Source organism: Pleurodeles waltl, chromosome 1_2, assembly GCF_031143425.1.
Source record: "Pleurodeles waltl isolate 20211129_DDA chromosome 1_2, aPleWal1.hap1.20221129, whole genome shotgun sequence".
NCBI lineage: Eukaryota > Metazoa > Chordata > Amphibia > Caudata > Salamandridae > Pleurodeles > Pleurodeles waltl.
The window spans coordinates 972,323,682-972,340,122 of record NC_090437.1 but is presented as its reverse complement, the minus strand read 5'-3'; the positions used below and the strand labels follow the sequence as shown (position 1 = coordinate 972,340,122).

The following is a 16,441-nucleotide window of genomic DNA, read 5'->3' as shown; positions in this document are numbered from 1 at the left end:
AAATGTGTTTTTGTTTATACTCTAACTTAAAGAGCCCAGATAGCAACTGTGATGTAGAAGTGCTATACAAACGTTAAAATGTGCTTAGCTCCTGAGGAAAAAGACAAGCCACGTGTCTGCCTACACAAACCAGCAAAAATGTGTAAACACATTATTAGTAATGGGTTATCAGGTGTTCCATCAAACATAGAATAAGGAGAACCATTTCAAAGTGCTGCATGTTCCAGCTTTCCCCAAGCCAGTAAATGGCACAAGTAGTAATCAACCATTACTGCTGAGAATAATGAGTACTAGCAGGCTCAATACTTCGCCCAACTAACATAATACTTTTGCCAATGCTGCCACTATACTTGGGTTGAATATATTCCAAGTTATAATGCAACCAAAATAGTAAGATTTTGAAATAAAGAACCACAATGGCAATGGGACATCTTCTGTGATGTGGAGAATGAAGGATACAGGATAAGCGAAAGAGGCCTCTTACAGATGGGAAAAACAAAGATCTAAAGAAGGCAGGTAGTCATAAACCAGTTTTACAGTGGCCTTAGACATTAATTTGGCTTTTGAAACAAATTATCCTGCATTAGTCACAATCAATAATTACCCCTGGTGATTATTTCGGTTCACCCCAAGGTTTGATCTATTTAGATCACAAATAATCTAGTAACTGTTGTAAAAAAAAAAAAAAAAAAAAAAAAAAAAAAAAAAAAACGAACATCACTCTTTTCAACATGATCTAACGATGATCAAACAAATAGCAATTTCATTCCAACTTCAAATACGTGTAGAACCAGAAATAAAGGAAGCACCTATAAAAGTAATTGAAAGAGTACTGAACACCCACCTGTCAGAGCTACACAAATATTTACATACACTGCTGGAATATGGAATAAAATGAATCTCTGCATGTCAAAATAAAGCATGGTTAATGCATATAAAATGCTTATAGAATATAGATCAAATTTAACTTTGAAAGTAAAATACAACATGCCCTTTTGTTATTTCTCTTTTAAAACTTCTACAATAAGGAAGTGCTTTCCAAAACAAAGTTATCTTCTTCAACACTAAAAGAAAAATGACCAGCAGCAATACAAAGGAAGACAACTTGGCATCTCTGAAGCATCTCGGACTTTTAAACTCACCTAGAAGGTATTTTCCAAGCACTTCTTTTCCTTTCGTTCATTCCCTTCCATCACTAAAAGTCATATGATCAAAATCAAGCGAGCCAAAGAAGAAAAGATATTAGCACGCACTACTTAGGAACTCTTCTCAAATCAAAACAAATCTTTATTCTGTTAGATCAAAGACAACCATAAAAGACAAATAAATCAATTTAAAAACAATAAAAAAATGTATATTAAAAAAAAAAAAAAAAAGAACTATCTACACTGTTAGCATAAGATAAATAGTAAACAAATTAAGAAATTGACACTATTCCGCCAGCATATAGCCCCTTTTAAAAAAGAACCTACGCCCCCACACACCACACCATCAGAAACCATGCATAGCCAAAGATAAGCTGGGCGACATTGCACAAACACCTTACTCTTCAATAACGGCAATAAAAATCTCTATATAAAAGGAGCATAAAACTCAGAATAAGAGAGTAAAAAGAAGTAGTGACTGTGGAGAAGCCCCGTCACACAGGCAAATTTGCACAGATTTAAGATCATACTGCCCAAGCAGGAAGCACAAATTACTTCTGATTGAGCCTAGCCGAAAGTGAATAATAAGCGCCCTTTCCCAGATATTGTGAACCACCAAAAGGAGCGCCTCAGGGCCCGCCTGCAACTTCAGCATTAGAATATCCCTCACAGTTGGTTTAATTAATTCTTCCACCTCCCTATTTGTTCTCATAATTAAAATAAAAAAGTTCTCCTTCACCCAACGCTTATCAGCACGCTTTAGACATTGCGGGCGTTAAATATCTCCAGGCGACCAAGAAGCGTGGCGGCCTGTTTGATATAAGCTAACCAAGGGATATCCAGACCTCGGTCACAAGCCAGGCAATCACGGATCATCTCCCTATTCAGGGAGGCACAATCATTGGCACACACAGAGATCCATAAAAGGAGGGGTGCAATCTTAGTACTGTCACCCACAAATTCCAAGTCCAATTCCTCATGCAGACAATACCCAGATGTGTTTGGCCAGACACCAAGTAACATTCTGCAGAAGCGATTTTCCTCTATTATGGAAGCCGTACTACCCGAGTAGCCCCAAACTGAGGCCCCATAAGAAAGGACCGGAAGGCATTTGCGCATATACACCTCATGCAGTGGTAAAACAGGCTTATTTCCCACCCTGGCTGCAAAATCAAATGTAGCACCTACAGCGGCATTAAACTGTGCAGACCGCCTTGCAATACAGGGCATCAACGACCCTTTATCATCAAAAGTAACCCCAAGGTAATGAAACTGGTGCGCACAACTAATCTGTTGGCCGTTAATCGCCACTACCCCTACTTTAATCAGCGGTTTGCCACACACCATAAAATGGGTTTTACTGATATTGACCTCCAAGTCTACGTCAATATAAAGTCAACATAAGCCTTGACCACCACATGGAGTCCATTCATAGTGTGGGGTAATAAAACCGCATCATCCGCATAGATCAAGGACGGCAAGGTCAATCTGCTAATTTTGGGGACATCCTTGCATCTATCTACCAAAAAACTGTGCAGGCCATACGTATACAAAAGAAACAGGATTGGAGAAAGAATACAACCCTGTCTCACACCCCTATTTAAATTAAAAGGTTCTGAGCATTCCCCATGAATGCCGTATCCCACAAAATCATTTGTTCCGGAATGAAGGTATTGCAGAAGCTCCACGACTGGGCTCTCCAAACCCATTGTGGATTGCAGCCCCCAAAGCTTACTATGATTTACCTTATCAAATGCACTGCTAAGATCCCTAAAAGCAAGGTAAAGGGTACCCCCCTTCATCCGTGTGCATTTACCAATCAACAAAAGTAAATTCAAACACTGCTTTTGAGTCCCCAACCCTTCCCTGCACCCATACTGCACTCTGCTCATCAAATCATGCTCTCTCACCCACTCCTCAATGAGACGTAAAACAATGCAGCCCAAAATTTTCACCAGAGTCTAGGAGTGAAATAGAGCAATAGGACTTGGTGTCACTACTATCTCCCTTTTTAAACACAGGAACAATGCAGGCAGATTTCCAAGTTGGTGGGTATTGGTGGGGGGGGAATTCCTACACTCACTCCCACATTTAAGACATTCACAATAACAGGTGCCCACAACCGCAAGATGCACTTCTACAGATCCATAGGGATAGCATCAGGAACTAGCACCTTGTGCCTCAGACTTTCCTGCAGGGTGACCACCACCTCCTCCAACGTTCAGCCACTTCCTCGCCAAGGATCTCTCCTGAAAGGCACTACGAAAGTGACTCAACCACACGTCGGGTGGACTATTACAGCCAAACCCCTCAGATGTACCAGTCTCAAGGGTACCCCTATTCACAATCTTCCAGAATAAGCTTGAATTCTTTGTGCGACACACAAACTCAAACTCCTCCCATGCCTGATCTTTAAGCTGACACTTCCTCACCTTCAACGCAACTTTATACTGAGCCCTCACAGTACTCACATAAAACTTATCTCTAGGCTGCATCTTCAAAGCCCTCTGCAGGATTTTCCTCGCCACACAACAGGTTTTGTCAAACAAACCGCTCTGATACTTAAGAGAGGCCCCTACGTTATTATTCAGAATAGCTCTAAAGGAACCATTTATTCTCTCAGCGGCCGCAAGCACCTCCACCGCTTAAGGGGTTTCTGCCAGGAGTGTCCCTACTATCAGATTATAGTTGTTGCTCACCACGCTCGCAACCACCTGTGGGATATTAGCCTGACATAAACAAACCCTGCGGCCCCGATCTTTTGCTCGCAGGCCAACTGGCCCGACAACCGCCGGTAAGCACCTATTGCAAGGGAAGTTCAGAAATACCTTAGGGAGGTTATGATCACTAATGTACTGGTTTAGGACCCCCCCCTTGCCAGACCTAATTTCTCACTGGGGCGGACAGAAATAAATAAACAAGTGTAGAGTCCACCCCAATACCCACAAAGGTTGGGGCCTGTTGATCAGAGACAATTCCCAAGTCAAAAATGTTAAGCAGCCCCAACTTTTTCAGCCCCTTAATAAGGATCGTACCCATCACTTCCTATAATCCGTAACAAACAGAAGAACTGTAGTCCTGCTCAAAAGGATTGTCAGAGGTGAAATAGTCACCTACTATCGCATTAAAATCTCCGGCTACAATCACATGAAAATCAAACAGGCCTCCAATCTCCCTTTTAATGACAAACAGGGCCATAATTTGGCAGCCTGAATCCCGCACTGCATCGTAAAAATTTACCAGGAGAACATTATACTTATTGGGAAACACAACTCAAATGATGAGGATTCCCCGATGGCTATATTTAATATGATACGCTCGATAAATCTTGGAGAATCGGACCAAGGTAACAAAGGCCCCCCCCTAGAGCGGTGGGGCTGGGCACCCTCACAGCAGGCACAGCAAACCTTTGAAATCCATCCCATTCTGCTGCCTCCTCTGACCATGTCTCTTGGAGTAGCATTAAATCAAAACTAGAAATAAACCCCACCCATTGTGTGTGTCTTGTAGCTTGACATCATATCCAGCCACATTCCAAGAAATTAAAGAAGACAGAGATGACACCTCTCTCACCCCCACCACACTTGAAATTAGAGGTGTGGACCCCGTGGGATCCACCTGGAAAATCCCCTCCTGGCCAGAAAAGCTCACCTGTCTTACCAGTCAGTCATTACCCTCCAAATCCAAGAGGGCTGAGAATCTATTATTCAATACAAGCAGTAGCAAGCCCTCCAGCAAACTGGGAAAACCCCTTGCACAAGGACCATCTAAGTAGCGGGTGTGCCTATAAAAGAAACCCAGGGAAAACAGCCCAATTCCCTAACGAGTCTGGAGGTCAACATAACAGGAAAGAAGTAAACGACAGGCCAACCCTGGGTATCTACAATTCAATATAATACAATCCCTCTCACCAGCTTTCTCCAATGGGCCCACCCACTCAATCTGTCTAACAAAAAAAATGTCCGCTATGTCAATGCAATTAAAATCACAGTTTTTGCCCAGCCAATGTCCAACCTTATTTTTCAGCTGCTATGTGAACTCATGTGAGTCCGGACGTAGGGGGCCCAGTCCGGTGGGAGCTCCAACCAGGAGTAAGAGGCACCAGAGGAAAAACACAGATTCCGCCACCTCATCTGCTCTAGTACCGGAACCGCGTTACGGGGGGGGGGGGGGGGGGGGGGGGGTGGTGCGGTACTGCTTTAGTTTGTACTGCTTTAGTTTTTTCCATGGTTTTTTTCAATGGCTTTTTCTTATTTGGTGGGCTGTGCCACAGGGGGGAGAATCAGAAAGAATCCCATTACCATTTGCCAGTGAACGCCCGGCCCCACTGTTACCTCCTTCTACGGGGGGGGGGGGGTCGCGTCAAGTCAGCCTGAGGCGCTGCTGGCATACAATCAATATAAGCAATCACAAAAACTTCTGCGTGGGCAGAAGCTTGTTGCAAAAAAAAAAAACAAAAAAAAAAAAAAAAAAAGTCCAATGTTGGATCAAGCAGCTCCCTTCCCCCTACTGGTTGGTCTCCACTATGAAGTGTCCTCTTCCTACCCAGATTTCTGATCCACCCAAAACCATATTACAGCACGCCAGGAAAAGACTTACACTCTGAGTGGCCTTTGAGCAACCTCCCTACAACTTGTCACAAGAACATAATGGATGGAGACAGCACTCACCCCACTTAGCCAAACCAATGCAGAGATCCGCAGGCAAAAGGGGACAGCCTCAGCTGGCTGTGGACAGGTGCAGACGGGCCAACTCTTGACCCAGGCGCGTTGGGTCTTCTTGTCTTTAGCATCCCCGGCTTCATGACTGGGATGCTGGGAAATGTAGTCCTTGGCGCCCAACAGATGCTAACGTGTGTCCTGCACCGTATTGTGCCCGCTTGTCTTTAGAGTCCCCGACCTCCTGACTGCGACGCTGGAAAATGGAGTCCTTGGCGCCCAACAGCCATGAACATGTGTTACAACTTCATTCTTGTAAGCATGCTAATATCCATAAATGCTACATTACATTGATAGTACCCATCCTGATGGTCATATCCAACAGTCAAACAGTAATGCCCATACACCAAGAGGCATAGCTTCATGAGGGGACAAACCTTATATTTGGAGAGTATTCCAAATGATAACAATCGCAGAGTGCCACAAACATGTGTTGTCAGGGATCCTTCTCACTTAATGACTCACTCATGTTTATCCAAGTCAAAGACTTTTCATTTATCTTATCTTCATTGATTCCTGGATAGTGCTACTTATGTCTTAAAGCCCTGAGCATGTGAAAGAGAGATTATGACTAGATAAACAGAGATGGAAAAGTATAATAAATTAAAGCAGTGAAATAGGTGTACTTCTATTTATTGGCAGTTGCAGGATTATCTAATGATGAACAGAGTCTGGAAATGCTAAAAAGCATAACGTAATGTTTATTGTAAATATATTTTTTAAATACATCATAATATCCAATATAGTACCATATAAAAAAGTAATGTTAAAAACTTCAGAATACATAAACAATATTAGAAGATCAGGCAAAAGAGTCTTAAGATTAATAAAGAATACCCTGTCCCTCTTTAGTGCAACAAATTTAATCCACTGCCTTTGAATGCCCATTAGTTACATTATCATTTAATTGGAGTCTTTTCTAAGTTATGTCCAGATATCGTATTAATCTCCAGAATAAAGGCATTCATTTGAGGCTGAAAGTAAGCTGTTGTTGCCTTCTTTATAGTATGCAATAATTGCTTCTGAAGCAGGGCAATAGGAATATTTTTTTATGTAGCTCAACCCCGTACAAATGCAAATAATATGCTCCAGGGTTTCATTCCGATAGTTAGAGTCTACAGTAAGGGGAACTAGATGTGGTCTTCAAATTCTTTCAACTGCACATACAACAGACAGAATCCTAGAAATGTTTGTTTTAGAGAGGTCTCTAAATTAGAGTTAATATATTTCTGGCTAGGCTGGAAATATCTTCCCATAAGTCGCTTTGTATGTTTGTAGCATGCTACTTTAAATAGTTCTCTTAGATGAAAAGACTCCTGAAGATCTTCCCAAATGACCTTTCTGTGAGTTAACTGTTGCATGGTCAAGAGATTCTTAAGCAAAGGTAATTTATGTTCTTTGGTGACAGAATTAGTTTGATCAAGAGAAAAAGCTTGTCTGGACATAGTGTAATGGATCAGTTACTGATAAATAAAACCTTTCAACAATGTGGATTTTGCAGAGGCATAGTCAAAGAAATAGTTAATTTTCCGAGCCAGGTGAACTACTTCAATTGAGGGTAAACGTAATTCAAGTCTAATCACTGCATGAGGAGTAGCTCTTGTTAAATTAAGCAAAAATGCATTGTCACTGTCCAGTTTACTTTATTGGGCATCTTTTTGGAGGTCAGTTCTGTGAGAGGGTATGGTGCCATATTCTTTCACGAACATCCTGTAGTCAAGGAATGCCCTGACTTGGGTCTGGGTTGTTGGAGCTACAAGTCCAGAAATGGATGGACTGTGGGTTTTAGAAGTTGAACTTGGCCTCCACCTACAAGGTGACCCAAGTATATAACCTAGCCCTGCCCTATCTGGCACTCGCTTGCCTCGATAGTGAGGCCTCACTTTTCAGAGCCTTCATGGCCTTGCCAAGGTGGATCAGGTCATCCTGCCAGGTAGAGCTAAAGACAGCAATATCATCAAGATATGCTGCACTAAAGTCTTCTAACCTAGCAAGGACTTAATTCAGATATTTAACTGCCCCTACCCTGTCAATCAATTCATCCGCCCTTGGAATTCAGTGAGCTCCTGTTTTGGTCACAGCACTGAGGCCCCGATGGTACACACAAAACCTAATTTCCTTCTATCCACCCTGGGAATGAGGCTTGGAGACTAAAACAACAGGGCTGGCCCAGGGGCTCTCAGAGGGCTCAATGACTTCCAATTCCAGCATCTAGGTGACTTCAGCTATGAAGCTCACTTTGACATGATCAGACTGTAGATTATATTTTTGACAGCTAAGCTGTCCCCAGTGTCCATATCACATGTGCACCAGGTAGTCTGACAAGAGGTCAAGGAAAGAGCTCCACATACTACTGCAAGGCTTGCTTACAGTCAGTCTGATGTTGGTCAGTGAAGCTGTCTGAAAGGACCACTGCTTCAGCTGAGCCATTTTTTGAGTTGCTGGAGAGGAGATCAGGGAGAGGTTCACTCTCAGCTTCTTGCCCCTCATCAGTGACCATGAGCATGGTCATCTCAGATCCGTCATGACAGAGTTGAAGGCGACTGACATGGACCATCCTTTTGGGGTTCCTGCAAGGGCTAAAGTCCACCATGTAGGTGACTTACTCTTTTCCCTGTAGGATGGGTGGGGCCCACTCCCCTTGTCTTGGAGGGCCCGAAGAGACACAGGCTCCAAAACCCACACCTTCTGCCCTGGTTGAAACTCCACCAGTGAAGCCTTTTCGTCATACCATAGTTTCTGGAGCTCATGGCTAGCCTTAAGGTTTTTAGTTGTTTTTTCCATGTACTTGGGCATTTCGGAGTGAGGGACAAGTACATAGTCCACCATATCCTGTTTGAAGTCTCTGAGAGGTCTCTACCATCCCTCCTTCACAAGACAAAGTGGTCTCCTTACAGGATGCCCAAAAAAAGTTCAAAAGGGGAAAACCTACTCCCTTATGTGGTCCTTCCCTGTAAGCGAAAAGCAGGCATGGAAGTAATACATCCCATCTCCTCCTGCGTTTTTCAGGGAGTCCATTAATCATTCCTTTCAATGTCTTGTTGAATCTCAACAAGGCCACTAGTTTGTGGGTGATATGGGGTAGTGAACTTATCAGTTATACCGCATTCAGCCCACTTGTATCAGGTAGCCAGACATTAAGTTTATACCTCTGTCTGACACCACCTCCTTTGGAAAGCCCACTCTGGTAAAGATACAAATGAGGGCCCTAGCTACTGCAGTGGCAGTAGTAGTCCTCAGGGGAATTGCTTCAGAATACCTGCTTGCATGATTACAACCGGTATGAATCTGTTCCCTGATGCAGTTGGAGGGTCAAGGGGACCGACAATGTCAATACCGACTCTTTCAAAGGGAACAGCAACCACTGCAAGAGGAATTAAGGGGGGCTTTAGGTGGCCACCTGTCTTGCCATTGGCTTGACAGGTGGCACAAGCGTTACAAACTCCTTCACCTTTTGGGACATATCTGGCCAGTAGAAGTGGTTCACCAACCTACTCCAGGTTTTAGCCTGGCCAAGTTGCCTAGCTGGGGATATCATGGGCCATAGAGAGAAGAAACTCTCTAAAATGCTGAGGCACTACCACTCTCCTAGTGGCACCAGATTTGGGGTCTCTGGCCTCAGTGAAAAATAGTTCCTCCTCCAAAAAGGTCCTGTGGGAGTCACTGATATCGCCCTTCTCATGATCATCAGTTTGCTGCCTCAGGCCTTCAAGAATGGGACAGTTCCTCTCCCCCTGGCATAGATCCTCCCTACAGGGTCCCTCTGCCGTGTAAGGACCAAGCTCCTGGAACTCTGTTCCCTCTGGGGCTGACCGGTCTTCTCCCTGAGGAGAGGAGACCTGACCTGGCATCTTTTTGGAGCTGGTTTCCCAAACTTCTTACCCTTTCTTTTGGTAGGTTGGGTCATTATTCCAGACTCCAACTGTACTTTTTCACCCTGAGCTTTGTGCTCTGGTTTTGATGCACACTCATTCAGGTATACCTAGCACAGCTGCATGGGTCTTTCATTCGACCTGAGGACTCCAGATCATGCTTGGCAGACATTGTAAAGGGATTACAGGAGATCTCACCACCTTCTTCTGGCCAGGAACTCCTCCTCATTCTAAAAATTGCCATGGGATGCACCTTAGCCCGATTATCAGCATTAAGGACTGTATGTCTCACCAGTCAAGCACTGGTCTAAGGACACCAGTTGCTCAGTCACCAAGGTGACACTGGCACCAGTGTCTCCCAGTGCTTCAACCCCAATCCCATTAATACATGGCTGTTGTCTGTACCTCTCCAGGTTAATGGGCCAGACAGCCAGGGCAGCTACATCTACCCCACCCTCTGAGGTTAGGGTTGCCTCAGTAGCTCACTGACATGATCAAGGCCGACTTGGAATCCCATCTAGAGACTTACCAATGCATCTACTGCGGGTGCACTAGAGGCATTATTTATGTGGGGACAGGTAGGGTCTCCAGTTCGGTGTCCAAGAGCCTTGCAGTCATGGTGTCAAGCATTTTTGGAATCCCAGTTTCTTCCTTTGTACCCACCGTTGGATTGTGAGGACTCTTGAGCCCACCCTCCTGTGCAGGGTTTTGGGGGCCTTTAGAAGACTCTTTGCTTTTATCTTTGTTTTGGCTAGCCTCTTTCTCTTGAAGGGGGGGGGGAGAGTGTAGAGAGGACAGAGGGAGGCTTGGTCTCGTTTTTGTGGTCTCACCCACCAGTGGAAGTTTTGGTCACCCTTGTCTTGACCCAGTGGTCTGCCTTCTTCCCCAATTCTTGAAGAGAAAGTGGACCTAGGGCTACCAGGTACTGCTGTAACTGGTGAACACAGTTACTTAACAGATGCTCAGGGATTCCTTCAAGGCCTTTATAAGGGGTGTACTGATCAGTCTTTCAGCCCAGAAAAAAAAGGGAAGACAGTCGTGGAGTTGGAGCAGGAGATCATGTTTTTTGGAAAAAAGGCTTTTAGATCAGCAGGATCAGGAATAAGGGAATGAGACCCAGTTGAGGGAAATCTTGGAATGGAAAGCTAGCCTAGCCGCTGCGATGGATGTGAGGGTTAGGGCCAGATGGGAGGCAAGTAAAATAGTGCATTTTAAATACAGTGAGAGTGCAGAAAAACCTTTGGTTTGGAAGATCAAGGCAGACATAGTAAGAAACGAGGTGATAGATAAAATGTAACTCCACTGGTACAAGATTGTAGGAGACAATGGAGGTACAACAAACCTTTGTAGATTTTTTGGGACACTATATTCAGAAAACTTGACAACAACAAAGGCCCAAGTTAACAAGTGGCTAGGAGGGTTGCAAACACCAAACCTCACAAGAGTAGGAGAAGGAAGAGTTAGATAAATCAATAACAATAGAGGAGGTACGGCAGGTGACTAGTAAGAGCAAGAAGGAGAAGGCGGCATGGCCTGATGAGCTGCCAAATTAATTTTATCAGAGTTTGAAGGAAGTAATAAACCGGTGTTGACCCTGCTTTTTGACGGAATTCTCAGACAAGGAACCCCTCTCCCGAAATCCTGGCCAGAGGCGGTGATCACACGGATTCTAAAACCAGGAAAATACCCACTGTTGTGTGAGTCACACAGGTCAATTTCGCTGCTAAATAATGATAATAACTTCTTTGTAAATGTTCTGAAAAATAGGCTGGATATTATGGTTGGGAAGTTGTTAGCAAGCAACCAGAAAGGGTTCTTACAGGGGAGATTTAAGCATGATTTATCTCATGAGTTAATAGGGTCTATAGACTTGGTGGTAGCAGAAAAGGTCTCTCTCACCATAATTACATTAGATGATACTAAGGCCTTTGACAGGGTGAACTGGGAATATCGGAACACCTTTATGGGACACTATAATTCGGGCGAGAACTTTTGTAGGGTTGTATAGGAGATTTATAAGACAACCTCGGCTGGCATTTGTGGTAACTGGGAACCTAACAGCAAAGTTCAAGATCACAAGAGGGACCATACAGGGTTGCTCACTCTCCCCTTTACTATTTAATCTATACATTGAGACCCTTGCAGAAAAAATCAGATAATCAAATCCTTCATTTATGATGGCTGGGAAAAGAAAATATAATTGTACTTAGATGACTTGATGGTTTACAGAAGCAATTTACCCTCTAAGTTCAAAAAGTTTAGATCATATGATAACAGCATTCAAACACGTGTCGGGGTATGAGGTAAGTCCAAAACGGAGATTATAGGGTAGACTATAGAGGAAGGACATAGTTTGTTTAAAAAAAATTTTTTTAAGTACCTGGTCATTACGATCTGTGGCTCTTTGGAGGAAACCGTATTAATACATTTTGACAATGCCATGAAAGAGACAAATAGACTGATATTAATTTGGTCCCACATACCTGTATCACTGTATGGAAGAGCCAACTTGATAAAAGTGTTCATCCTACTGAAATTCATCTTTTTATTAAATATGCTACCTTTGCACTTTAAGAAGACCTGGGTGCATAAATTGCAAGGAAAAGTAGATTAATTTATCTGGGCATCTAAAGGAGCTAGAATTGCAAGAAGGAAGCTGAGAAGGAAACATGAGGAAGGGGACAAAGTGCTTCCGGATTGCGAGCTTTACGTTTAGGCATTTTAATTAAAATAAATGTGAGGGCTTTACTGTCTGACAGGAATGGGTCAGGGAAAGATCAACTAAGGTAAACTTTGCTGAGGAGATGGAAGTGGGAGGATCGAAATTTATGTAAACATTTGGTGACCCGAAATTCTTTAAAAGGGTGAGACTGCAAGTCCAATAGGCGGTTGTGGGCCCAAGTAAGGAGAAACAAATTTGGCATATTATAGCACCTATGCTCCTGTGTGAGAGTCTCCTGGCACCCCGGAGAGTATGGATGAGTGCCTTTATTGGTATCCTTAAGAGAGGCATGCGTTACAGAGTGGGGTCAGATGTTACAAAAAGGGAAACTTCACGCAAGGGATGAACTTCAGGTAAAAACACTGGGGAAGCCATCTAAATTTAAATACTATTAATTAAAAAGTTGGGCTCAGTCTCCGGGAGAAGAAGGTACTGATACAAATAAATTGGAGGAGATGCTGGCCAAAGGGCCACACCAGAAAATGGAAGTGGCGCTCTGGTATGGACTACTCTTGGATCAAGATCTTTACCTTCCTGCTACCCTGGGGGCGATACTATGCCAAATGTAGATGTTAATCGTTTATGGCAAGTATCCTTGCACCTTCTGTACGGGGTGGTATAACCTGTGCACTTAAGAAGAAACCATTTTTAATTCCTCCACACGGCTTTCTGGTCTCCAAAAAAGCTGGCAAAATTAAGGGGAGCAGAGAACACGTACTGCAGAAAATGTGTTCTATTGAAGGCAGACGACCTCCATATGTTTATACTCAGCCTGGATATCCAGGAGTTTTGGGGAGAGGTCGGTAAAGTGCTAAATGATGTCTTCTGCTCCCAGGTCGAGGTAAGCCCGAAATGATGTTTTCTGGGTGTTCACTTGATGTGGGTATCCCCAGGGCTGTCGTAGAAGCCTGTTGGTTTACCTGGTGCTATTGTGTAGAAGGGAAATATGCAAACAATGGATATCTCCAGTGCCCCCCCCGAAGACTGAATGGTTGAATGCAGTGATTTATATTTGTAAGATGGACTTAAACCGATTCCATACAAAAATAAAGCTAAGAAACTGTGGGCCCCCTCGAAAAGGTGGTTTATAGGGGAGGTGGGCCATAAAACCAACTAGGTTGTAAGGCGGGTTTGGCATAGGATGACTCAGTGAAGTCCAATGATTACAGCCACACGGGATCAAGACATGGTGATGGGTGGATGGCACCCGTAAGTCAGCATCCCCCTTTTCCTTAACTGAGAATTCTTGATCTTCTTGTGCCACCCCACACCAGTAGAGAAAGAACTTGGGAGGTCAGCCTGGAAACGTACAAGACACAATAAAAAAGCTCTTTCATCAATAAACTGTAAAGTCCCTTATAGTCGCACACATTGTTACCTGTTGTCTTGCCACCTAGTGTCTTTACTAAAAAGCCCACAAAACCAACCCAGGAATGACCTTGGGCTTTTTGAGTCTCCCTGAACCGGATTCTGTACTCCTCAGGAGAAAGCCCTTAATTAGGGTGTCCTTCATGGAGTCATAGGACCTAGTATCTGCTTCTTTGGTGTCAGGAGTCTATCCCCGCACTTTTCTGGGATCATTTCCCAAAGGAAAGAGCCCCGGTGTTGTTTGCTAAGCTCTCTGGAAACACAGGCCCTCTCAAAGGCTGAGAACCACCTGATGATATCATCACCATCCTATTATGGGACAATCCCGTTGGGGATTTTAAGATCAGAGTGCCCTACGCTGTCACTAGTTATAAAATTGCTGATACCATTCATGGTTGCTAAAGCCCTTTTCTGTTCTTAACCTTTCTCTGGCCAGTATCCTGTCCTCCTGGGCAATTCTTCCATCCAATCTTTCTAAAGGAACCTTTTCTTCAGAGAGTTCTTCACTGGACCTTGAGGGACCTGAGCCACCTTACTAGAGGGGGTGATTTAAACACCCCGGGTTGTCTGTGAGGTGTAGGTAGTTCTCTTTCAAATGGTGGTGGTGGGGGGTCCAGCTCCTCCTCCTCACTCAAACAACCTGAAGTACTCATTATTGTACTAAAGTTGGGACCTTTTTTGGAGCTAGAAAAAAGGTTCTAACACAGATTTTACAGTCCTAACTTAAGTATATTTTTAGGATCTTTGAATTGTTAAGTTACAGGGACCTAACCAGGGCCCTAATAGTTACTTTTAAGAATTTGGAGAAAAAAAATACCCAATTCAAAAGTGCAATTTATCTAAAGGCAATTTTTGGATTTACTCATGTAGTCACTTATTGACCAAGTGGTGTCAGCAAATGCAAAGCTGGGGGAAGTTGTTAATGGGAGACCAGAGTCTTTTTCGATGGCAGGCAGTTCTCCCAGGTTTTGGGAGGTTCAGCTGCAGGCCAATACATCTGGTGCAGAGTTCATCGAGGAGTGGTCATCTCTGGCATTTGGAGAGACCTGGGTTGCATTACGAAGGCGGGTAGACCTTTGAAGCTTCCTGCCCTGGAATGTCCTTCCTGCCTGGAGGAGGTGTCAATATGCCCACCCAGTGCAGGCCTTTATCTCTGGACCCCGAGAGCGCTAACTCTCACCTTAGGGAGTCAGAAACGTGACTATGGTGGCTAAACTAGTCAGGACCAGTCAGTCGACAAACTAGAAGTGGGTAGGTTTTCAGGGAGTACCTCTAACGTGCCCTCTGGGTGCATGTATTGGTAAATTCAACACTGGCATCAGTGTGGGTTCACCAAAACGAGATGTTTGATACTAAACATCCCTATCTTCAGTGAACCAATCATGTAGCTGGGGAACTCATAGTGACCAGTGACCAGACTTTTATTTAAAATGGTTTTCCTGGTCACTTACTATGTCTGAGAATGGACAAAGACATGGCAGGGGCATGTCTGCTTGTGCAGATATGCCCTCATATGTAATTTAATGCACTCTGCCTTAGGGCTGTAAGGCCTGCTAGAGTGGTGCTTTAAATATATTACATGCAGCGTTAGGGGACGTGGCACACAGGCTGTGTGGCATGTCGTGTTTTCACTTTTGCCTGCACCAAAACACGTAGCCTGCAATGGCAGCCTGTCATGTTCTTGGTGAAGGGTCCCTCAGGGGGGCACAATTCGTGCTGCAGCCTTTAGGGGCCCTCTTTAGTAAACTAGGCCCTAGGTAGGAAGAGTACCATTTACTAGGGACTTGGAGGATGCTAAAGGTTTAGCCAATTGAGGAAACAACTGTGCAGTTTTGGGAAAGAGATCTGGCACTGGAGACCTGGATAGTAAGAGCCCAGTGCACTTTCAGTTGAAATTATGTCAGATACCAGGCAAAAAGTGGGGGCTAACAATGCCAAAAAGGGTGCTTTCCTACAAGCACATACATTCTGGATGAAAACGGATTTACGTGTTTTTGTGTTTTTTTGTTTTTAAACACAACTCATAATTCAAACGTGAGACAGGTTTTTCTCTAAAGGCCATTGTGGTAAGCCTAATGGCACACACTCTATATGTTAATGAAAACTTTTTAATGCTTTTGTTATCATGAAAGACTTCGGTTTTAACATATTTAGATGCTGTCCAAAGGTTAGGTTCCCATCTAGATGGAAGCCAAAATACACTTAGGATTTTACTGACTCAACTTTATCGCCCAATTTCCATGTGAATTTCTTTAAGTTCTTCCCAAAGGATATGAGGTTTGTTTTATTGATGTTCGCTGAAAGGCCATCCCTCTGTAGTTATTGAGAGCAACAAGTTTGCGTTGTAGCCAATTGGAGTCTGTGAGCAGATCATGAAATCGTCTGCATATGCCAAGTAACTTACTGGGCAGTGACCTAGTTTTGGTGAAAGAAATTCAAAATGTTGAATATAATTACCTATATCTGAGATATTCATAGAAACAGAAGAGCTAGAACACAGCCTTGCTTGAGTCCATTCTTGATGAAAATTCTGGGAGAAAGGTGCAGCCGGTTTGTTATCTTGATTTGCATACATGAACTAGAATGTAATGCAATTATTAGGTGTAGCAGGTTGGC

General features: G+C 43.7%; 1 protein-coding gene across 2 annotated transcripts in view; it reads right to left on the bottom strand.

Annotated features, from left to right (window-relative positions):
* CHIC2 (cysteine rich hydrophobic domain 2) overlaps positions 1–16,441 on the bottom strand; it is a 137,514-nt gene that overhangs the window by 105,248 nt on the left and 15,825 nt on the right. The window contains exon 2 of one of the 2 annotated variants that reach the window (XM_069201218.1): positions 1,143–1,195. The exons of the other annotated variant lie outside the window; for it this stretch is intronic. Coding sequence (XP_069057319.1) covers positions 1,143–1,183 — 41 coding nt within the window. The 5' untranslated portion in view covers positions 1,184–1,195. The remainder of the gene's footprint in view (positions 1–1,142; positions 1,196–16,441) is intronic. 2 annotated transcript variants of the gene reach the window in all.